Source organism: Gossypium hirsutum, chromosome D11 (genome assembly GCF_007990345.1).
Source record: "Gossypium hirsutum isolate 1008001.06 chromosome D11, Gossypium_hirsutum_v2.1, whole genome shotgun sequence".
NCBI classification, from domain to species: domain Eukaryota; kingdom Viridiplantae; phylum Streptophyta; class Magnoliopsida; order Malvales; family Malvaceae; genus Gossypium; species Gossypium hirsutum.
Window position 1 is genome coordinate 49655373 of NC_053447.1, and position 24837 is coordinate 49680209.

Genomic DNA, 24837 nt, shown 5'->3' on the forward strand with positions numbered 1-24837 from the left:
AAATTTAACTAAATTACAAATTATTTTTATTAATTATTTATACTTGGTCAAGAATTAATCTATAGTAACAAGGAGTATATGTTTAATGCTAGAGAGAGAAACCCAATAACTATAAAATACTAGAGTAATTAAATAAAATTACATAAAATGTTTATTTTTCTTATCAATTTTATTGGTAATTGTATTGTTGCATTTTTTTTATTAACATATTATATACGATGATTTGATTTTAAGTTTTGATACTTGTTTAGAGTATTATTGATAATTGAATAGATTTTTTTCTTTCAAGTATTATTGATAACTTTTCTAATTTATCAATTTAAAATTACGCAATTATGTAATTATAATTTATATTACCAAATATGATTTAGAGAATTAGAATATAATTATACTCTATTAATACACTTAGGGAATTAGAATTCCTTAAAATTAGAAGTGACAATGTAATTTTAAGTGCTTGGGCAATGAAAAGACACATTGTCTCAAATTTGAACTTTGGACTTGAAGATGACGTTATTAAGAGAAATCTGAAAAGAAAATTAGAGACAGTAAAATAAACGCATAATGATTTATTTGGCCTTCTAATTTTACCAAAAAATGTTATTTTAACCCCCAATTTATTTTTTCCCTATTTTTTTTAACTTTTTAACTTTTTTTTTTGGTCAAATAATCTCAAAATGAATGGAAAAAGTTAACTTTGTTCACTTTATTATGTGATATATACGTGGATGACGTGTCGACATTTAACTGATTTTAAAAATTTTTAAAATATTAACAATATTTTTTATAATTTTTAATCAATTTAAATTTTTTAAAAAGAATTCTTATATATTTTTTTAAAATTTAAAAAATTTAAAAAATTAATTAAATACTTACATTTCATCAAATTGGCAATTCTCGTGTATACACATTAGCAAAATAAAAAAAATATTAACTTTTTTATTTATTTTAGAATTGTTTGACAGAAAAAGTAAATTTATGAACTAAAAACAAAAAATTGAATAAAAATTAAATATTTCTTTTATAGAATTAAAAAACCAAATAAATCAACATGCCTAAAACAATACGTTATCTATAAAAAAAATCTAAACATGACTTCTTAAATGCATATTAACTGGACAGATCATTTCCATAATAATACTTGAACCGACCCGTAACCATTGATCTTCAGACCCCAAACCCAGAACCGTTTGATTATTCTCCCCTCCCAAGAATCGTTTTTGACCTAAAAACTTGAACCAAAAATACAAAAGGGAAACTTCTAAAACCCACTGAAACCAGAATTCACCAAATCAAACCAAAATCATCAGTCAACTATTTTGCAGGGCTTCGAAGAATGGCCACCGGTATTTTTTATTTTTTCCCCCTTGATTCTGCATTTTTTTTCCCAACCGTCTTAGACTAGAGTTAACGTAGAATGTTAGAGTTGTGTGACCCAAATTCTAAAAAATTACTTGTAAGTTGAGTTAAACAAAAATATATTTTTTTTGTGAAGATTTAGTATTTATTAGTATAATATATTTAACATTTATTAGCATGCTTAGAAAGATATACTCATTAGATTAAAACTCATAACACATTTAGAGAATTTTGTGTTTACGTTTTAAGGGTTCTTTGTTTTCGAGGTTTAGTTTTTTTTATCTCCATCTTTTGTACTCTCCGTTCTTTTGTCATTATAATAAAATTATTTTTGCCCGTAATTTTTTATTCTCTTTAGAGTGATTTTTTTAAGTTAAATTTATGTATTTATTTTCTCAATTTCTTCTGTTATTTTTACTTGTTCGTTACTTAATCAGGACGATTCTAATTTATTTATCTGAGCTATTTGCCGTTTTACTTGTTTCATTTTGAGGCCAGCGGCGTTACTTTTCAAGGTTTAGGAACTGCTCAGTACATGTTGCACACGTTCGTATATTTTAGTTCAGCCTATCTTTTACGTGTTCGTACTTCTTTCGAAATAGAAAATTGTTAAAATTCTCTGGCAACTTGGGCAGGGCTGCTCGATTTCTTCTTATTTTTTCTTTTTGAAGCATTGATCTTCCTGTTATTTTGTTGTAAAGAAAAGGACAAAAAAATGAACACGTGCAACATGCATTTGTTATGTTCGCTTATAAACCCCATGTCCCAGAAAGCCCACATGTCTGCCACTACATGGCAGCTCTTGTGGTGCATAATTGTTTTGCTATATGTTTGGTGCATTGGGTTTCTTAAAATATAGGCTGAAATTTGTGTTATGGTCCCAGAAACCGCATATGTTGTTATAAAGTGTTCTTTGAACTGTTATTTGCTAAGTTGTTATAAACTATTTGAGATTGGAGTTTTGGTTTAGGGTTATAAGCAGTTTCGTCTTAAAGGGTTATAAAGTGTTAATTCAGACTTTTGATCTAGGTTGCTATATAGTTTTATGTAAACTGTAATGAAAGTTGTGTTTATCTGGACTTTATGGAAACTTTTATGGATGGTATCGTTTTGTTATATAAACGATATGATATATATTTTCTAAAATATGTTTTTTTTGAAATGTTTTAGGTGGAGCCGGATCGTCCCAGAAAAAAGTTAAAATAAGATTCTCTCACGGTGGAACTTTTGAGGGGAACCCAAAATCATCATATCTGAATGGGAAAGTAGAACTTATGGAGCATTATGATGTCGAACAGATGTTATTGGAGTTTGTTGTCGATGGTGCATCAACTCAACTACGCCTTCAATGAGGTTAAACAGTTGTATTTCTTAGAGCCAGGAAAAACTTTAGAGGATGGTTTGAAGTTGTTGTTCGACGACAATAGTGTGCTTGAGTCGTCAAACCGTTTAAATAAATTTGGTGAAATTTCTATTTGTGTTGACCACATCGGTGATGGAAATTAGAAATCTAGTGACATTCCTTTACCTATAGCTTTCTTTAAGTCGGTTGACAAGTCGTCTGATGAAGATGGTAAGGAGGGTATTAAGGAGAATGTAGAAGATGATCTCAATATAGATGGAATTGGTCTAGTGATGAGGGGGACGATGAGTTAACTCTTACTCAACTAAAAGATTTGAAGAGGTTCGACACAGAGGATGTAGGTGGTTTAGGCTTGGAAAAGGGGGTGCTAAGGATGTGGGTGCAGGCCCATCTGAACCACATGGTGTGGACCATTGTGGTGCAAGGTCATTCGGAACACATGGTATGACTGATAATTATGCAGTACAATCCAGAGTTGGTGGTGATGACCAAGATGTTGTACACAGTTTTGGTGATGATGGACGCAAGAGTGATTACATTGTTCGGATGATCCAGGTAGTTATGTAACCACATCTGATGGATTGGATGCTGAAGATGCCCAAAGGGTACCTTCGGGGGGATTGTCTTACAATCCTGGTGTTGGCGATCAAGGGTTTTTTATTGGCCAGTTATTCAGAGATGCTGCACAGTTTAAGATGGCTCTTAATGACCATTCTTTGCAAAATCAATTTTCATATTGCTACAAAAAGACTGAAAAAGTTCTGGTGAGAGCAAAATGTGCCACAAATGGTTGTCAGTGGGGGATATTAGTCTCTCAGCATGGCAACGACAATTCATTTAGGGTTAAGACATATTTCTCTCAACATTCCTGCTTGCCTACCACTCACAAGAAACGAGTGACATCCAATGTGATGCCACAAAAGGAGAGGGGGAGAAAAGGCTTAGAGGGTCCAAAGAAGGTGAAAATGTCCAGGGTTGGAAGAATAATGAAGTGTAGCATTTGCCACAAAGAAGGCCACAGCAGAACCAAATGCTCCATGATGCCAGATGCACAATCATCAAATCACGTAAACTTGAAGGTATAATTTCTATTTGTCTCTATTCACACTTGTCTCATGTTATTTATGTTGAAACTGAAATAGCCTTTAACGTATTTTTTGTTTAGAATGTTTCAAATAAAAGGAAGGCTTCTACATCAATTGCTCCTACAACCACATCTACAAATAATGATCAATCTTCTTCTGAAAGGATGGTAAAAGCGAAAAAAGCTCGGCCTCAAAGCGCTTCGGGATTGAATGCAAGTATGATTTCCAACACTTCTCTCCAACTTTATTCCTTCATTTTTGTTGTGTATATTACTTGCAATCATATAGGCAGGAGAACTTAATCAATTGGTTATTTCCATGGTTGTAAAAATTGAACTATTCTGTTTTCAGTTCAATCATTTAGAAAAATTAAAAATATAAACTAATAATAGTTAAGAAAAAATACATTGCTAATAAAACAATCATAAAAATTAGGAAATAAGTATATTTACTAAAAAACCAAGGATCAACATGAACCAAAAAGAAAAAAGCCCAATTATTGTGTTAAAAACAAAAACTGTCTGTTTTTAACTATTTTGTATTTTAAACTGATTTTGCTTGGCTCTCTAGTTCTCCAAATTAGCTTGTATGTTTCTGGTTTTAATTGGTTGAACCGATCAGTCTAGCTCTGTTTTTACAACCATGGTTATTTTGAGTGGAATCACACCAATGTGAATTATAACAACCAAACAACTGTTGGTGAGAACAAATTTCAATTATCTTGATTTATTTCCATGCGTAATACACTTTAGACCAATTGTTTTTCCTGTTTTTTTTTTTTCTAACACAAGAAAAAAGACAGAGAATGGTTAACGGTCAGATCCACCAATGAGTTGAGCCTTTTATACGATCTTTATGCAGCCTGTCATGCCGCCGTTTATGTTCAAACTAGCTGAACCGAATTTGAAATTTGAATATGCTGTTTTTGGTGGACTGAATTTGACATTGGTACATGCTGTTTTCATGTTTGAACAACCTGATTTTGTGAACGTTATTTGGCACAGTACAGACGCTACAATGTTTGTGGTGATTACAAGGCAAAGCAGCCATGAATTCTAGATTGGTTAGATACCGGCCACTGTGGCAACTATCGTCCACCACTATTTTCGTGCATGTTCTCCTTTGTTCTCTTCTTCCTCCTTGCATTTGAACCCAAAACCTTATACAAAGATTTAAAATCCCAAAATCTTTATTTTCTCTCTACATGAAGTCTGATTTTCTCTCTCTTTGGGTCTTTATAATCTGCAGATTCCCGCTAATAAGATTGCCACCTGTGTTTTTAGTGTCGTCATTAAAATAAGTATAATAGCTTGTGAGACATATTTAAGACACCTCGCATCCTAGTGGAGGTAACATGTTAGTAGTTAGGACACTTGAAGAGCCTCATAAGATGTGATTAATTAGTGGAAGCGTGCGAGAACGAGTCAATTATTAGAAATAAACATGATTGGAATTTGGATATGAGTTAATTTATAAATAGGATAGTGTGATAGTGGATGTCTACATATTCTTGTTAAATCGTAAAGTTTTGGTCACTTTTGATGTTTAAAGAAGTTGTTTTATTGCTTTACTGAAGTAATAGGAAAAGATCGCAATATTAAAGGGAAGGAACCAGTAGAGTAGACACGCTCTGAGTAAAGTATTCTAGTGACTTTCTCTGTACCATGTGTGTGGTATATACGTTAATTCGTTTACTCTTAATCACTGTACAAAGTAAGTGGCTCTATCATTTGTCTCTGGTGTTCATGTATAAAGAAACATGTTCAAAGAATTAGTGCATGCAAGGTTATATATAATTAAATAGACCCAAAAAAATTGGTATATACGTGGTATGAGCACTCCTTCCTTGGTGCACAAGCTCCGTATCCAGATAGGTGTAAGGAGGCTACGAAGGGATGTTATGTATAATGGTAAAGAAGATGAGATAAAATGTTGTCTCTAGTATGACACTGTTGCAAATCATAATTGGTGAAAACTCGACCTTGCAGGGGAACACCTATGTGTTCAAACAATGTTTGGTGTTAGGAGGATTCAGAGGAGATTTTTGTAAATAGCTCTGATGAGCGGATATAAAGGTACAATAAAAAATGGTTCTTGGAATTAGGATTAGAAGTTAGCACAAGGAAGAGAGTATGTGAGACAAAGGGTGCATGTGGTAGTACATATTGCATGAAAGAGTAAAGAGTAAACTTGTCAGTAATTAAATGGGGTTCCACGCAAGTGGTGTATTTGAGAAGTAGTTATGCTCGTGACCATCAATCATGAATTTAGAAATCAACGTTGTTCGTCAATAGGCGGAGTTTGGTATTGGTAGTATTTGCTAGTCAATCTACAGATCAAAGGGATGCATATGCCAAGTATGGAGAACTCATCTGTCAGCTTAGGTTCCATTTTTTCCTGTCTTATAGGAAATTTGGTGGGTTTATCTTCCCAAGAATTCACTAGGTTCTCATGAACATATCCAATTTCTTTTTACTTTCAGATTCTTAGGTTGAGTGTGGTGATTGAAGGGATACAGTCAGATTTCTGGCCATTTGTGAGCTTTTTTATTTTCGTGAGTAACATGTAATTGTTGGGGTACTAGGACAACTATTAGATACCGCCAATTTAAAATTATTAATTTGTACTTGAAACATTATTTTGAATTACTTCGAATGTTGATCAATAACCTTGAGGGCTTAATATTAATTGTGATTTATAGATGTAGTTAAAGAAGTCGCTAGAGGTTATTTCTTGTATCTAAGAAATATGGCCTAGTACCATTTTAAATTTGCTTCCAAGTGAATGTAGTCTTAAACTAACAAAATACCGTGATGGAAAAAGAAAATAAAAAGAGTACTTGCCAAAATGGATATTTGTTTTAATAGGAGATAGTTTATGTCTCCAATGGGTTGACCTGTGAATGGGTTGACATGTGACTCTCCATACTCAGATCCGATGATTAGGTTGGGCGTGGGTTGTTACAGGTTTAGTCCTTGTTGCTTACTGCACTACCTTAGTACTCCATTATTAAGATATTAATTTGATCAACCTTTAAGGATAAGGTTTAATCTTACAACTCCTTAAAGATTTCTATTCAAATCTTAAGACTTAAATCCTCTTAAAAGAGTAAACAAATGAGCAAATAAAGAAATAATCTTTACAAGATTAGAATGTTTGCCAATTAAGCACACATACAATAAAAACATTTGAGCTAATAGAATAAAATGAATGCTTTCAAGTTTTTGCAATAAAAAGATGAAGAATTGAAACTCAAAATGTTGATAAAAGAGTTGTTGATCTTTCTCAATAGCTCTTGATCTTTCGTAATCTTTCTTGTTGTGGAAGCTTTAGAGGTTGGTATTTATAGTCCCTAATTAATTTTCAATCATTGTGGTTGTTGATGAATTGAATAGTCATTAGAGGTTTAAAAACTAGAGCGTTAATATTTTCTGCAACAAAAAGGTATCGATACTTTCTTTAGGGTATCAATACTTTTTATTTCTTTTTAATTTTCTTGAACATCGAAGCTTAAGTTAGTATCTATACCAGGCAAGGGTATTAATAAAATAGGGAAGGTATCAATACTCTGTTAAAGGTATTGATACAATAGGGAAAATATCTATACTTTGTTAAATGTATCGATACTTTTGATATTTACTAAATATTTTTGAACTTTGAAGCTCAAATTGATATCAATATTAGGTATGAGTATCAATACTTTGGGTTAGGGAGCAATTTTCACTTGTTAAAAATGTTTGAAAATTTTGTTAATCATTTTGAACTTGTTCAAAATATTTTCAGAGTGTTTGAAGACTAGATTTAAAAGTTTATCTCTTAGAAATATCTTGAAACAAATTTTTACATTGAAATTTATTAAGCTTTACTTAAAAACATTATATTTGTTTTATCAAAACATTTATCAAATTAAAACTTAACAATTTGCATCGAATAATTTCGAATAGCTAACATAATAGAGTTGGCAAAAGTAACTCGACTCGCCATCCATAGTAATTTAGCATTATAACAAATGTTGTTTGAATCAAGCCAGTTGATCAAACCAGTTGGATCGAAAACTGGTTGGGTACTGGTCTAGAGAGGGGCTTTAAACTAGTAGACGAGCAAAAAATTGGTTGAATCGGGTGATTGACCCAGTTGAACCAAATTTATTATTATTTTTAATTTTTTAATAATTTTTAAGCGAACTGATTGAACCAATTGGATCAGCAAACCAATGGCTTAACTAGTTCGATCACCTATCCGATTTAAAAAAAAACATTGATTATAACTACTTAGTATTTGCTACACCGTGTTAATAATGACTAGTATGTGCTATTTGTAAACTTTTGGAGGAAGAGAGGCACCCTTGAATAACTTCCCAAAACCATAACCTTTTGAAAGCTCAAAAGGTTACATATCAAATCTATTGTCGAAATCACACATTCTTTGAAAAGAAAACTTCAAGTTTTTGGGCACAAACCTTGTGAACCAAAAAAGTGCAAAATTGTTAGAGGATATTGTTAATAATCATTACTTGCTCTTCAAATTCCTTGCAAAAGAGTGCTAAGTAATCATTAAAAAACAAATGTAAGATGTGAGAGCCATCAAGAGATAATTGGATAGGTTTTTATGCACCTCGTAGAACAAAATCCTCAATACTTTGCCCAGGCCTCTTCATCCCCAACACAAAAAGATACTTTGCCCAGGCCTCTTCATCCCCAACACAAAAAGATATGGGGACAAAAGATCTTAGCCTAATCCTCACGAAGGCTTGAAATCTTTTGTATAAGAATCTTTCCACAATATTTGCATGGAAGAATTATAATGCATAATGACCTTAAATGAAGGCATCAGTAATCTAAAATCAAAATGTTGGAAAAAAAATTAGTTCGAAAATAGGTTTCCTGCACAGTGAAAAAAAAAAATTTGAAATCCAAGTGGGTTTGTGATATTTATAACAATAAACTAATTACTGAATTTGCACTTGTATTTTTGACTAGACGGATCCTTGTCATTCTTTGCTTTCAACCGAACGGCCTTATCTACGTTTCTTGTACCATAAACTAGTTCGATTGTGGGCTCGAACGATTCATATCAAATATAGATTCAGGAATAGTTCTTTGTTTAAGTGTGAAAACGAAAAATATTTTCTCAATAGAAACTGATAGAATTGTTATTTCAGAAAATAGATTTAATAGTTAAGAATATACTCTCTGTTTTTGGGCAGATTAAAAATATCTTAAAGTTGTGTAAATAATCTTATAGGTGCTATCTATTTATAGGAAGAGGGGGTAGAACCCTTATTGAATTGTAGATATTTATTTCAACTAAAAAAACGAGCTCCTAGTTTATCTAGAAGTCTAAGGAGTGGCAACCCTAGTTAATATTACTAGGGTTTGCCATCCACCCCTTTAATATGAGGGGCTTTTGAGTCTCTTTCATATCAAGTCTAATTACAAGTACTTTCAGGGCTTTTAATTCAATATTTTATAATTTGATCCAACTCAATATTTATTTTTCTATTTCACAAAATAAACATCTTAATATTTTTCAATTAAATAATCATCTCAACCCAATTCTAATTTCGTTAAAATAATGATGACTTTACTGTAAAAGAATCTATGAAAAAATATATTTAAATTTTCTACATTCAGTGGTTCACTATGACTAAATGATTTATTTCTATTTTTGAACTTTAATTCGAAAAACATAAATTCATTTTTAAGTCATTCATTTTCATTTTGGAGAAAATCACATTCATTTTCAAATGATTTCATTTTCATTTTGGAGAATACCATAATCATTTCCAAATGTTTCCCATTTCTCCATTTTCACTATTTCTATTCATTTATGTTCATTTGATCCCATATACATTTCATATTTGATTTCAACGAGCTAGTAAAAGGACCAATTGGACATATGTGATTGAGACTCAAATGATTTATAATTAAGTTTCAATTTTTTTTTCCTATTAATTATAAACTCATTTAGTCACAAAGTCATTCCACTATAGTTTTGTGACTGAGCTCTCCCTAATGACACACCATTAAGAAAGCAACTCGATTAGTGTTCGTCCAATGACCTTGTCATAAGTTTGTTACCCTCATAGGGTATCCTTAATCTCTTTGGGATAATATCCGTTCTCCCAATATAATCCTATTTTATCTCATGGTAACCATTACATCTTCTTTCATAAAAAGTCAATTACTATCAAATAATAATCAAGTCATTTATCATAAAGACAAATGACTTGTGGTCACATTTACTTTTCATCAACCATTAAATGCTAATGAGAGGATATCATTTACTTATGTCTCGGACTATGAGTTCCACTGTTGTGAATAACATTACATATTGTGGAAGTCGTACATCCAATACATCAACTTTCGGGTCTTTATCTATTCAAACTTAGACTTTTACTTAAATCAAAGTGTACAAGTCGCCTATACATAGTTTGTCATCCAATCATGATTTAAGTATGCCACACTATGAACGTCACAAGTGAATAAATCCATAAACAGATTCAAGATGTATTCTTCTTGTGTCTAGTTCGATGTACTGTTAGTCCAACCAGTCACATCTATGTTTCTATCTTTTGAGAGTCATCCGCTTCGATGCCGAAGACAAAGTATTTCTTCAACTATACTTGATAGACATGTAACACCCTATACCTGACCTGATCATCAGGTTTGAGCTATAGTGTGTCACATTAGTTGCCGAAGCAACTAGGATCAATTTAAAACTAATTTATACAATTAATATGACTAAATCAAATGAATATATATTCTTTAAACATACTTAAGTAAATATAAGTTTCATTGATATATATGCATCTAATAGCATTCAATAGATCAACCATATATATAAATATTAGTATTAGACTAGGAAGCTCAAAAATTTGATTATAACATTATTTAATTGTAACACCCTATACCAAGCATGGTCACCAAGCCCGAATACGGGATGCCACACCACGTCTCATGTCATATACAAAGAGTGAAAGTCCATTCTGAAAGAAACGTCTTTCATATTATCACTCGTATAGGTTTTAAGTCAATTATATTTGTTAGTTATCAATGTTACATGCTAACCATACATCAAATAGTCCTATAATAATACTTAAACATGCGTAAGGTCCATTTAATAAGATTTCCAAAACTTTCTTGTAGGTATCAATACTGACACTGGGGTATCGATATTTTCCCTAGGTGGTATCAATACCACTTGGAAAAACGATGCCAAACTTGCATTCTGTTTCTTGACCAAAATCCCAAAATCTCAAAAATTATCGGTACCTATCATGAAATATCGATATTTTGACCCCGAGTATTGATACTTGAGCAAAGGTATCGATACCAAATCTCTAGCCCAACTTTCTGTATGTTTCAAAACAAAGGTATCGATTTTGCAACACGAATATCTATACCCCTTCTCCAGACCTCAAAAATGTAGCATACATAAAACAAATAAATCATTCCTATTTAGTTTCTAAACACCATGCATCATATACTTAGAAAAGTAATTATCCAACGGCTAAAATTTGACCGTTCAAATTGTCAAAAATGTGTCAAGCTAGAAACACCATGCCAACATTAATGTTTATAACCTAGCATAATTGTAACTTTTAACCTTATAAACAAAAGCTATAACCAGCAAAATGTCCAGAAAATAACATGTCCATAAACAAGTCTACCACATTGTCTTTTCCCCAAAACGTAGATAAATAAAAAACACCTTCAGAATAACACAAAACTGGCTTGGGTCACCTATTGGAAACTACACCACTCATACCGACACCTAACTAATCTGCAATGGGTAAAGTAGGGAGTGGGTGAGTTTAACAAGCTCAGTGAATGATTAAAATAACCATATCGCAAACATGTCATCATGCATCCTCAAGGCAACCATTTATAAGTACAATTACAATAGTCCTAAGTCTAGCATCGTAGAGTACCTATCCATGCATTATCTACTGGTTCATCTACACAACACTTATAAACTCATGCAAACATATATAACAAAAAACACATATTTAATCAAGCATATGTCACAGTTTATACAAGTCACATATAACGATAAATTGGCAATATAACATAAGCTCCATTAAGCATAAAACATGTTCCACACAGTTACATATAATATGATAGATTGACACTTGAGTTACAAAACATATAGTAAGCTCTATCATCATTCATCAAATACACAGATCTCCAACATACCAAACATACACTCATAGAGTCAAACATGTTCTAAAAATGAAGCATAAAGCTAACACTCTTCTTATTTCCCCTCACATGTCTCGTTGAATGGAGCTTAGCTCACATTCCCTTATCCCTCCAACATATCCTAGGGCCTTAATGCCCAAAATCACTGTACATATATGTGAGTGCTCACAATCCTATGGCATGCCAATTATATCCAATGGTTTTAAAATCATAAGGAGAAAATATCAGTAATCAAACACATAACACTTACCGATTATCCATGCACTATCACTGCATGTTAACATCTTTCAGAAAATACTATCACTATCATATAATATATATCATGTATACATTTGCACCTTTTACTACAGTTATCGTATCTACGTATCACACATTTGAGCTTCCCATCACCATGCACAATTTCATAATCATATAAGCACAAAACCACAAAGCAAATACAAGAAAACTTACACTCAAAATTTAGTGTATGAGTTTAGGGTACTACTAAATTCCCAAATAACACATGACTCGTGTCTACGAGCAGTGATTCCAAACACTCACCCCTATGCTTTCGCCGAAAAGTCGAAAGCTCAAACTAGCTCTTCCTTTAACTTGTAAAAGGCTCCAATGATTCCAAGGCTTTACACACAATAACCATACAAATTTCACAATCAGATAGTAACCAAAGACTCACTTAAACCAACTAAAACATCAACCTATTCTAAGTTATCATGTAACCAAAATTTAACATAACAAACTTTGAATGCTCATAACTCGGTCTACACTTAACCTTTTTCCCTAAAATGAATTCCGTTCACCTAATTAGTCATCTACACCTAATCCTCAACCCTTAAACTATTGAAAACTACCCAATTCATGGTATCAAAATTTTTTGACATTTTTTGGCAATTTTTACAAAATTCATTAAAACGTAAGAAATCATTATATGAAACTTCAAGTTAAGTTTAGAAACCTTCTAATCATGACAAAATAAGTTGAAAAACACTTCGAAACTACATTTTTACTCAAAATCCTGAAACCCACCATTAATGTCCCAATTTTTGGGTTTTATTAAAAATTTGCGATTCAATGGCTAATACTTCAATTTTAAGGACTAGATGTCATGAAAAACTCATAATAATTCGAAACATTACCTTAGATGGATGAAATCGAAATTTTGATGCAAACATGAGAAAACCCACGTTTGGAGAAAATGATGAAATCTATGGAGTTTTGGGTGTTTTTAAAGTGATTGTATGAGTGTTTAAGGGTTGGGTGTTGAGAGAAATCAAAAGCTTATAGTTTGGAAATCAAAATCAAGTGGTTTTGTGTTAGAAGAATAAAGGGACGGCAACAAGAGAGGGGAGGGGATGAAACTAACGTGAATTTGCTATTGGGGGAAAAAATAGGCTGAAATTTTAAAATCTAGGTTAATTTCCTCTTAAAAACTCCTAGTTTTGCCCCTTTTACAAATGAGTCCTTTGGCCCAAATTGAAAGACTTTTAAAACTTATTTTCAAAAATTGATTTAACAACTAAGATGCCATAGTCGAATATAATTATGATTTACCATGCTATGAAATTCCGAGCACTTTAATGCTAAAATTTCTAAAATACCCCTAAGACTCTTAGGCCATATTTTGGGATGTTACATTAATGCTACAAAACCTAACCTATTAATTACATGCCAAATATAAATAAGGTTGGAACAAACAAACATTGTTGAGAACAGGATTGTGGATGGGATGTTGAGGTCGATGCTTAGAAATCTCAAATTTAAATCTAATCTGCGTACGAAGAGAACAAACCATGCGTTGAGTAAAGCACTCAGTGGTATTTACATGATTTATGTAATATTAGTATAACCAATTCTATCCTAAGTAAAACAAGTATATCTACATATATATAAATATATATCTACCACATTCTTAAAACTTTGAGTTACTAAGTTTTACATATTCAATTTAAACATGTTAAGTGCACAAATCTAACAAGAATTCTTCCTACTTCAATTCAATTTATATAGACATATCATTATACTTATAATAGTAAACATTTCAATCCTACAATATCCAACATGCCCTTATCAGTCCTAATTCCAATTTTCCACTTATAATATCGTTTAATTGATTAGTTTCAATCAATATAAAACCATTTCATTCTTTATTATTACTCATGCTTATACAGGGCAACCACTACACTGTAGATAAAACATGAATACATCTATTTCATATTATAAATTCATACATCATATGATGTGTAATTGAAACTGAGCTTTAAATTGAGCTTATGAAGGCTCTTTTGTTGACCCGAGCATGAAGTAGGAACTATTTGAAAATTTTTCAAAATATAAGCAAATATATCGATACCCAATCTTAGGTACCAATATCACATTAGGCTTTGATGTTTCAAAAAATCAATTGAATAATTTACAGGGTTTCGATATTAAAACCAAAGTACCGATACTTTTTAATAGGCATCAATACCCTACCTTAATATCGATACCAAATTGGTATTTTGTTTGTTTTGTAGAACTTATAAAAATGGTTTAGTATCGATTCTTAAGATTTGGTACTGATACCCTTATTACAAGTATTGATGCTTAATCTAGTATCAATACCATTTTAGCATTCTGTCGGTGTTAAAACACTATTCATTTGATAAAGTATCGATACTTCAATCCAAAGTATCGATACTTTTTACCAAAAGGTTAAAAGTACCGCATTTTGTTACCTTTTTATGCTCAAACCAAAACCAACTCAATGGTGCTTATAGGCGCCAATCAACCTCCATAAACTCAATTCAAGACATACCATAATGCCACAGTTTAACCAAAACAAATCAACTTTATTAATATACCTCTAATGGCACACAATTTACAATTTCTATGTATAAAAATCATACCAATTTCATCTACTAACCAAACATGCAACTAACCATTCTAAATTCAGACAAGTCATTAAATATTAACAATACCTTTTTACTATGACATAACAATCCATGTACTACCAACTCTTCAACATTTAATACCATTCACATTGACTATAAACTCAATCATTTCATCACCGAAATTACCATTCATATACTTAATCTATAACTTAACACATTGCCAACATTCATACTTATGTACACACCATATAACCATTCAAAATCATAGTCACACTATAACTAAGCAATGTATTGCATTTGGCACTTATTTCATTTAAAGCCAATTTTAACCTATACCAAAACATGTTCAATTATGCAAAAATGACCATTTCTTTCCTCCCAACCAATTCCAATACCATATCCATACTAACATATACAATACAAGGCATATTCAACACATAAACCAACCATATATCATCATTACAAACAATTAGCGCAAATCATTTAAGTTTACTCATTCCTACCTAGTTTTCTTTAAACTTTAATATTCAAACTTTCATAATATAACAAGCATATAAGTAAAAGGTTAAAAAATTAGCATGAACACGTTACCATTGCACATATTATGTCATGATCAAGTTATGGCAATTTAGATTGCATATACTTATATACTTAATTACCAATTCTAGACCTTAAGTCATTAACACCAAATATTCAACCTATTATCAATCCATTTATCCAAACATTCCAAACATAGAAAAATACTAAGGAATCCACCAAGTACATACTCTATCATATACTATCAAGATTTGTATTCCATTTCATATAACAATTAAATTATACAACTTTCTATTCCTTCCCCATTTAGTCCTTATTTCGATAATTAATTTCAACCATAGCATTTCACTCAATAATAATTATTAATTTACCTCAACATTTTACAATACATTATATCATGAATAAACAATAACTAAATTAATTTCGAGTCATAGAAATGCAAACCGGAAGCTCGCGTCATTTGTCATCGACTTTAACCTTTCCTTTCCCTTTTGACGATTCTACGTCAGTTTAGCCATGAATAATATTTCAATAATGATATACTATCAAATATCAATTCATTAAATATCTCAATCTGTAATTCATCATATTCAATTTATTACTCAATTTATCATCTCATAACGATTTAATCCATATTACACATTTTTGTTTCAAATTTCAAACAATTCAAATTGTAATTTCACAAGAACAAATTAATAGTTCAAGAATACATTGAAAACACATATAATCATACCATATGAATTTTTCTTGGTTAAATCAACAAACAAATTGAAACTTTAAGGACTATTTAACAATTTTGTTCTTTCCCAAATTAATTTTGATTTCGTCTAATTTTCGATCTATACAATTATTCTATTTAGGGATAAATCTCAAAATTATATATGAACCTTGATTTAATGTACAATTGTATACATAAACTTTAATTTTGTGCAATTATACACATGAAACTCTAATTTTGGTTCAAATGTATACTTAAAATTTTAATTTTGATTGAATCGTACACATTTAAAGTAATAGATGCATCAATTTATTTTTATATTGGATAAATATAATTATTTATGTATGAAATGTATAAACATAAAATGAATATAATAATTGTGTTAATTTACAAGAAGTAGATCGAATAAAAATCTCATATATAAAATTGTGACAACGTTTATGTAAAAATTGCACATTAAACTATAGCTCATATATAATTTTTGGATTTATCCCTTCTATTTAGTTAATCAATTCCACACATCTTATATCATCTTGCTAGGTGCATGCATAAGTTTAATTTCATTATTTTAATGCCCCTTGAAGTTTTAAATTTTATTCAATTTAGTCCCTAAAACCAAAATTGCAATAACTTTCAAATTTGAGCTTTGATTTTGAAATCAATCTCAAATTCATCCTTCCATAGCTTTATTAACTAATATTACAGAAATTTCACACCAATTTTTAAATATTTACACTTTAATTTCTATGTTCAAAACTAACAATTTTCACTTTACAAATTAGTGCTTTTTCATATCTGAACTTCAAATCCTATCATTTGACATAAGAAATCTTCTAGATTCAACAATGGTAACATTTTTAAAGTTTAACAGTTTTAAAAAATAACACACGGATTAGCTAAACCGAATTAATACATTCTCAAAAATGAAAAATTTAAGAAAAACATACTTGAATACACTTACATACAAGTGGCCGAAAGTTTGAATTTTTAAAACCAGCGTTTCTTTATTGTTTTCGCTTCCTGAGGAAGATGAGGGAGAAAGAATAAAAAATGTCTTTCTTTTCTTCCACTTTCTTATTATGTTATATTACATATAATATTATAATTATAATTATAATTTAAACATAATTTTAAACAATCATCATGGCAAACTGTCCACTAATTCCTTAATGGTCTAATTGCCATGTCAAGTCTTGGTTTAATTGTTATTTAAGCCCTTTAGCAATTAAAAATCTATAGTGAATAACTTTTATTACTTTTATGATTTTTTCCCTATACCATAATTAATCACTAGTTTGATAAAATTACTTATCCAAAATTTAATTCACCTATAATCTAACTTCGTAAATATTTTTATTAAATATTTACGGGTTGACTTAGTTTATGAAAATGAGGTCTCGATACGTTATTTTACAGCACCACTGACTTTAGGGTCATTGTAACGCCCCAAAAAAATCCCTTATATAGTTATTTTTGTATGTTTATGACACAATTGTATGTTTGCTTCAGTGGTTAAGTGTTTTGGGAAGTGTTTGAGAGGTCCTAAGTTCAAGTCTTAGCTTTGGAAAATTTTTTGGTTTTTAAATGAATAAACCTCTATCTCTAACCAGTAGGCTTATAAGTAAATGTTGGTAAAATATGACAGAAAGGGCTTGCTGGTCTGGAGGCTAAGAGTTGTGTTTGTATGTTGGGGGTCAGGAGTTTGAGTCTCTGTGCGAGCGAAGGATTTATTTTTGCAAGATGTCGTGGAGGTGTTTGAATGGAGTCAAATTCTGAAGAGAGTGGGGTTAGTGTGGACAGTTTGGAGTGTTTGAGGGGTGTGGGGAAGTGTAGGAGTGAATTTAGGGATAAGGAGAAAAGTTAGGGATTTTGGGGGAAGAATATCCAAAATCTAATCATTTTTCTTTTCTTCTGAAAAAAAGACTCAGTTTTCTCTCCACCTTCCTGACAAATTTTGGCTTTGGTATTGGTTTCCTCTCAATTTTTCCTGTCGATTGTTCGTCTTCCGTGGTGCCGAATATTGTTATGATTTTTGGCTATTTTCTTTTCCCTTCTCCTTTTTATTTTTCTCTTAGATTGTTGATTCCCTCCTTTCCTTTTTGCTGTCGATTTCTCTTGTTTCCTAACCTTTTTTTCTTGTTGCCGCAACTTGTCATCTCCATTGTACTTACATGCGTTGGTGGTAAGTTTCGTAACTGTGGTGTATTTTGGTTAATGGATTCTTGGTAATCAGTCGACTGTTTCATTGATGAAGGTTAAGGGCTGGAGCAATTCAGTTAGTGTTGGAGCGGTGTGGTTCTACTGTTACTTGCTTAGTAGGTAAGGTGGTTGTGTTTGTGAATTAAGGGAAGCTTTTCCTTTCTTTTGATTATGAAGATGTAATTCATTGTTAACATTGGGTCTTTCAAAATTGGCAGTGGCGAATTCTGGGAGCGGTAACCTGTCTTGTTCAATTTCGCTGTGGGCAGTTGCTTGGTTTTGAGGGTAAATAACGAATGGATTGAACGAATCATTTTCAATGTTATGGTTTTGAACTAACTACGAATTAGGACTAATTGTAGGGTTTGTTTGTCGACCATAGGTGCTGGTGATCTCAAAAGTGCATTTACGTCACGAACAAACCATGTGTGTAAACACAACTTTACAAATAGTAATCAGTGATCGACGAGTGATCGAACATAGGCGTGTGATCGACGAGACTAGCCATGTACGATTCATGGGCCGAGCCAAATTAGGCCGTATGGGCAACACAGGCACGTAGGCCCCATACGAGTGAACCACAAGGACGTGTCGAAATATTGGGCCAGGCTATGATATGCATATGACCAAATCCACTTTGGGTCGTGTAGGCCACACAGGTGTGTGGGCCTATATAGGCATGCAACATGGGTCGTGGGCCCGTTTTCACTTATTAACTGCTAAGGTTGCACGGGTCGCCCAAGTCGACTGTGAACCTACTGTAGGGTGGATAAGTTTACCTAGACCCCTAATTGACTGAAATTATTGAAAGACTGTTATATGCCTAAAGAAGATATATATGTATGTCTGTATGTTGAGCATGCTATATACACTATACTGATTATACATGATACCACGACATGTCTGTATGATGCATTGCATTGGGTTGGGAATTGATATTGATTGGAGGAAGCGTACTGAAAGGCTTCAAGCCTAACTTACTAGCAGCTCAGCTGCAACTACTGTCTAGTGTGACATTCAGTACTATTTGGAGTGTAAGGATGGTTGGTTTGATTATATCCCCACATGGGGTGTAGGGTTGGACGGGATTAGAGTGTAGAGGCTGGTTGGGTAGGATTTTATAACTGCATAATTGTCACGGTTACTGTACTGTGAAGGGCTAAGGCATTAATGCTTACTGATACTGAAAAGGGCTTAGGCCTAAACTGAGATTATCTGTTATTGTCTGTTTGTTTGTATGGGGATTACACATTGAGTTTACGTAAACTCACCCCTTCTGTTTAATCTGTACAGGTAAGCCCTAGACATAGGCAGATCGACGCGACGGAGTACTCAGCGGTGGCCACACGACTCCTTTTTGCTATTTGATACTTATTTATGATTTTAAGTTTTATTTTGGGGTATTTTTCTGTAATAATGGATTCTATAGATTTTTACCTAAAATTTAGGTTTTATATTGTTTTCTTGTTATATCTGCTAGAAGTTGGTAAAACTCGGGTTTTCAAAAGTGATGAATGTTATCAAAATACCACGCACACGCAAACTATTTTAAAAGCTTCCGCAAAGTATAGCATTTTGGAAATGAATTACGATTTGAGAATTTATGAAAGATAATGATTAGTTCTGAATGGAAAACGGTTTTAGCAATGATAAGGTTTTCAAACGCACTATCATTTGACATCGCTAGATTTGGCCATAATGTCCAGGCCGGGTTTGAGGTGTTATATTTAGTGGTATCAGAGCCAGGTTGTAAAACTCAACTCTGGATTTGGGTTTTTATGATTCGATTCTTTAAGAACGGATTTTTAAATGACGTGAAACATTTTTCTAAATGTGTGGCACATCGGGTATCTAGCGTCGATCCTGTAAGTCCTCTAAATTGTTATCTGCTTATAAAACTGAAAATGCTATAGACAGTATATACCAAGACTACTTTAGATAGATTGTACTGAAAACACTCATGTCAGTGTATACTAATACTGTAGTAAAACTGATAGACACTGATAGACACTACGTTAGGCGAATACAAACTTTACACTTCTGATACTGCCTCTCATAAGATATCTGGTAATAAATACTGAAATTGTAAACTGATGCATAAATCTGTTAATATAGATTAACACGAATAGACAATGAGCATAAGAGGTACTCGCGGACGGAGTACAAAGGCCGTAGAGGTGCTCGAGCTAGGTTCTCATTTTCTGGCAACTTATCTAATTTGGATTCATGTGAGACACCGGCTTCACCTGTGACTGAGACTGAGTCTCATGATCGAACGGTTGGGGACGACGCACTTCCCAAGCCATGTTAATGATTCTAGAAAGGGTCACTGGGCCCAATACGGGAGTTGGAGGCCTCAGGTCGGTTGCAGAATGACTCCGGTCTAATAGAGCTGAGCTTTTCAGGGGTATTGCTGGAGTTGCCCCTAATATGGTAGAATACTGGTTTGAGGCCATAGAGAGGATTATAGACGACTTGGATTGCACTTCTGAGCAGAAGTTAAAGGGTTTTGTATCACTGCTACATTATGAGGTGTATCAGTGGTGGCTCACTGTTAAAGAGGGTACTCAGCCCGATCAATGAACCTGGGAGTTCTTTCTGACTCAGGAAGACTAATTAGTGGCCGAGTATAAGGCTGAGTTTTTACGACTGAGCCATTATACACATGGTATGGTGGTGACTGCGTACGAGCGATGTGTTCACTTCAAGAATGGCCTCAGGGATAATCTGAGGGTTTTGATAGCTCCACAGAGGGAGTGAGATTTTCCTGCACTGGTTGATAAGGCGAAGATCGCCGATAAAGTGAAACGCACTGAGTGCCAGAACTGTGATAGAGAGAGAGAGGCAGGAACAAGAGGGATAAAGAGGCCTAAGAAAAAGGCCCGAGTTGATGGGCCGATCAGAGTTGGAGCTCCTATTGCTGCTACTAGACAACCGCTGTGTACTGGCTGTGGTAAGCATCATCAGGGTAAGTGTTGGAAAAGAATTGAGGCTTGTTTGAGGTGTGATTCATTAGAGCACCGTTTTAGAGAGTGTCTACGGAGGTCTGATCTAATGCAAGCTTCTGGTACCGGTACTGCACTACTATCGAGAACAATTCAGTAGCCACTGAAAGGCCATGGTCAGACCAAAAGTGGTAATTGGTTGGGCCGTGGTCAGAGAGCACTGGCAAAGGTGCTGGTCATATTGAGGCGATGCAGTCGGCTCTAGTTTATGCTACATGTCGCTGAGAGGATGGAGATGCTTCGAACATTATCACAGGTACTTTTTTATTTATAATGTACCTTATACTGCATTGATAGATATAGGATCCACTCACTCCTATTTAGCTTGTACTGTGTCTGAGAACTTGGGTATACTGGTTGAGAGCACTACTAGGGTGGTGACTGTACTGAGTCCGCTGGGATAATCAGTAAAGGTAAATAAGTTATTTAGAGATGTTTTTTAGAAGTTCAAGAAGCTACATTTTTGGCTGATCTGATGGAACTGCCTTTTGGGGAATTTGATTTGATACTGGGAATAGACTGGTTAGTTAAACACCGAGTGAGCTTAAATTGTGCCACGGAAAGGGTTGTACTGAGAACTGTGGAAGATAACGAGGTAGTCGTAATTGGGGTGTGTTAGAACTACTTATCGAATGTGATTTTTGCACTGAGGGATGAAAAGTTGGTTCATAAGAGATGTGAGGCATATCTGGCTTACATTAGTGTTTTAGATTCTAGGGATTCTTCAGTTAAGGATATTAGGACGGTTAAGGAGTTTCCGGATGTTTTTCCTGAAGATCTACCTGGGTTACCTCCGAATCGTGATGTAGAGTTTAGGATTGAGCTCATTGCTGGTACAGCTCCGATGTCCATCGCCCCTTATAGAATGACACCGAAAGAGCTTGTGGAGCTTAAGGCTCAGATTCAAGAGCTACTGGATTGTGGGTTCATCCGCCCTAGTGTGCCTCCGTGGAGAGCACCGGTGCTATTTGTGAAAAAGAAGGATGGGTCATGAGCATGTGTATTGACTACCAGTAACTGAATAAGTTAACAATTAAGAATAAGTACCCCCTTCCGAGGATAGACGATCTGTTTGATCAGTTCCTAGGTGTTTTAGTTTTCTCTAAGATTGATCTACGGTCAGGGTATCATCAGTTGAGAGTTAAAGAGGCTAACATGCATAATATGACATTTAGGACTCACTATGGTCACTATGAGTTCTTAGTGATGCCATTTGGACTGACGAATGCACCGGCATCTTTTACAGATCTGATGAACTGACTGTTCTAGCCCTATCTGGATCGGTTCGTAGTGGTATTTATTAATGATATACTAGTGTATTCAAAAACTAAGGATGAACACGATGAACACCTCAGAGTCGTTCTACAGATTCTACGAGAGAAATGATTGTACACTAAGTTCAGTAAAAGTGAGTTCTGGTTTCGTGAAATGATGTTCTTGGGACATGTGGTTTCTGCTAAGGGGATTAGAGTCAATCCTCGAAAGGTTGAGGTTGTCTTGGATTGGAAGTAGCCTAAGGCTGTATCTGAGATTCGTAGTTTTCTGGGATTGGCACGGTATTTTCGACGATTTGTAGAGGGGTTCTCACTGGTTGCAGCACCTTTGACTAAGCTGTTACGCAAGGGTGTGCCGTTTAACTGGACTAATCCGCAGCAAGAGAGCTTTGAGAAGCTCAAGACTGTATTGACTGAGGTCCCTGTTCTAATACAGCCAGAGTCTAAAACGGAGTTTACTGTTTACAGCGACGCATCACATGTCAGTTTAGGATGCATATTGATGCAAGAGCGTAAGGTGGTAGCGTACGAGTCTCGTCAGCTTAAGACTCATGAGGCGAATTAATTGACGCATGACTTGGAGTTGGCCGCAGTAGTATTTGCATTGCAAATCTAGAGGCATTATTATCTGCATGGTGAGAAGTGTATCATTTACACCGATCACAAGGGCCTTAAGTACCTCCTCACTCAGAAGGAGTTGAATCATAGGCAGCGTAGATAGATTAAGCTACTTAAGGACTATGACTGTACGATTGAATACCACCCTGGTAAGGCTAATGTGGTGGCCGACGCACTAAGCCTAGAGCCATGACTGATCTGAGGGCGATGCTTACTCGTCTCAGTTTATTTGATGATGGTAGTCTGTTGGTCGAACTTCAAGTTAAACCAACGTGGATAGAGCAAATTAAGAGTAAACAAATAGAGGATGAGTTGTTAGGTTTTCATTTTCGACAGGTTGAGAGTGGGAATACAGAAGATTTTGGACTAAATAGGGAAGGGGTGCTCTATTTCCGTGAGAGAATTTGTGTACCGAAAGATGCTGAATTGAGGCAGTCTATGCTGTGAGAAGCGCATAGTAGCCCTTATACTATGTATCCTGGCGAAAAAAGATGTACTTTGACCTTCGTAAGTTATATTGGTGGCCAAGTCTTAAGTGAGAGGTTACCGAATTTGTGGCTAAGTGTCTAACTTGCCAGCAGGTTAAGGGTGAGCATCAGTTACCTTCGGGTTTATTGCAGCCAGTCAAGATTCCACTTTGGAACTGGGAGAGAGTGACTATGGACTTCGTTAGTGGGTTACCCCTCACACCACTAAGAAGGATTCTGTATGGGTCATTGTAACAGCCCGATTCTGGGCCTAGTCGGAATAGTGGTTTCGGGACCACAAATCCGACGAGGGAAAATATGGTTATTATTATATTTTTATGATCTACAATTTCACGGAAAGTTTTCGTAAAAATTTCGTTCGAAAATTTCGACGTTTGGGCACTCAATTTAGTCAAAAGGACTAAATTGTAAATAGTGCAAAAGTTGAGTTCTATATGTAGAAGTATCTAATTGATATGAAATTTTAAATTGGAGGTCTTTATGTGGTAATTAGACCATTAGTTAGTTGATGGACAAAAATAGACATAAGAAATGAGAGAAATAGATTTTTTTAAGTGGGGGCATATTAGTCATTTGGTAATAAAAAAAAATAAAATGGGAAAAAGATGACAAAAATCATCATCTTCCTCATTAGTTGCTGCCGAAATTTGAAGGAAGCCATAGCTAAGGTTTCTTTGCTTTCTCAAGCTCATAATCAAGAAAGACGTGAAGAGTATATCAAACGGGGAAAAGAAAAGATAGGGGAGTAAAGTGCAAAATTACGATATTTTGCACCGAGGTAAGTAAACACGTGACTTAATGTATTATTTTGATATTATTTGATATATGTTGAGATTTATTTGGAATTAAAATAAATGTTTGGCCATATCCTAAAAATGTTGTTAAATCGGGAAAGGTGGTAAAGGGTTGCAATATATGGTTTATGGGTTGAACACTCGGAATAAGCCGGAGTATGTTGTATATAAAGGGGTTGCTGTGTGCTGATTCCCCGATTCATTGGTGGTGCTATGTGCGTGATCCACCATATCTTTGAAATGTGAAAAGGGGGTTGCTATGTGCTGATTCCCCCGAGGGGTTGCTAAGTGCTGATTCCCCGGTTCATTGGTGGTGCTAAGTGCGA

General features: G+C 33.9%; 1 protein-coding gene and 1 long non-coding RNA gene across 2 annotated transcripts; both read left to right on the plus strand.

The window, feature by feature from the left end:
- Positions 1–1159: 1159 nt before the first annotated feature.
- LOC107948930 (uncharacterized) lies at positions 1160–19858 on the plus strand. Its single transcript, XM_016883597.2, has 4 exons — positions 1160–1346; positions 2530–3801; positions 3888–4023; positions 19626–19858. The coding sequence occupies exons 2-4, from the start codon at positions 3418–3420 to the stop codon at positions 19634–19636; spliced, it is 531 nt and encodes a 176-aa protein (XP_016739086.2). The 5' UTR covers positions 1160–1346; positions 2530–3417; the 3' UTR covers positions 19637–19858.
- LOC121223132 (uncharacterized) lies at positions 18026–19473 on the plus strand. Its single transcript, XR_005920553.1, has 3 exons — positions 18026–18452; positions 18551–18617; positions 18715–19473. It is a non-coding gene; the product is annotated as an uncharacterized lncRNA (long non-coding RNA).
- Positions 19859–24837: the final 4979 nt, after the last annotated feature.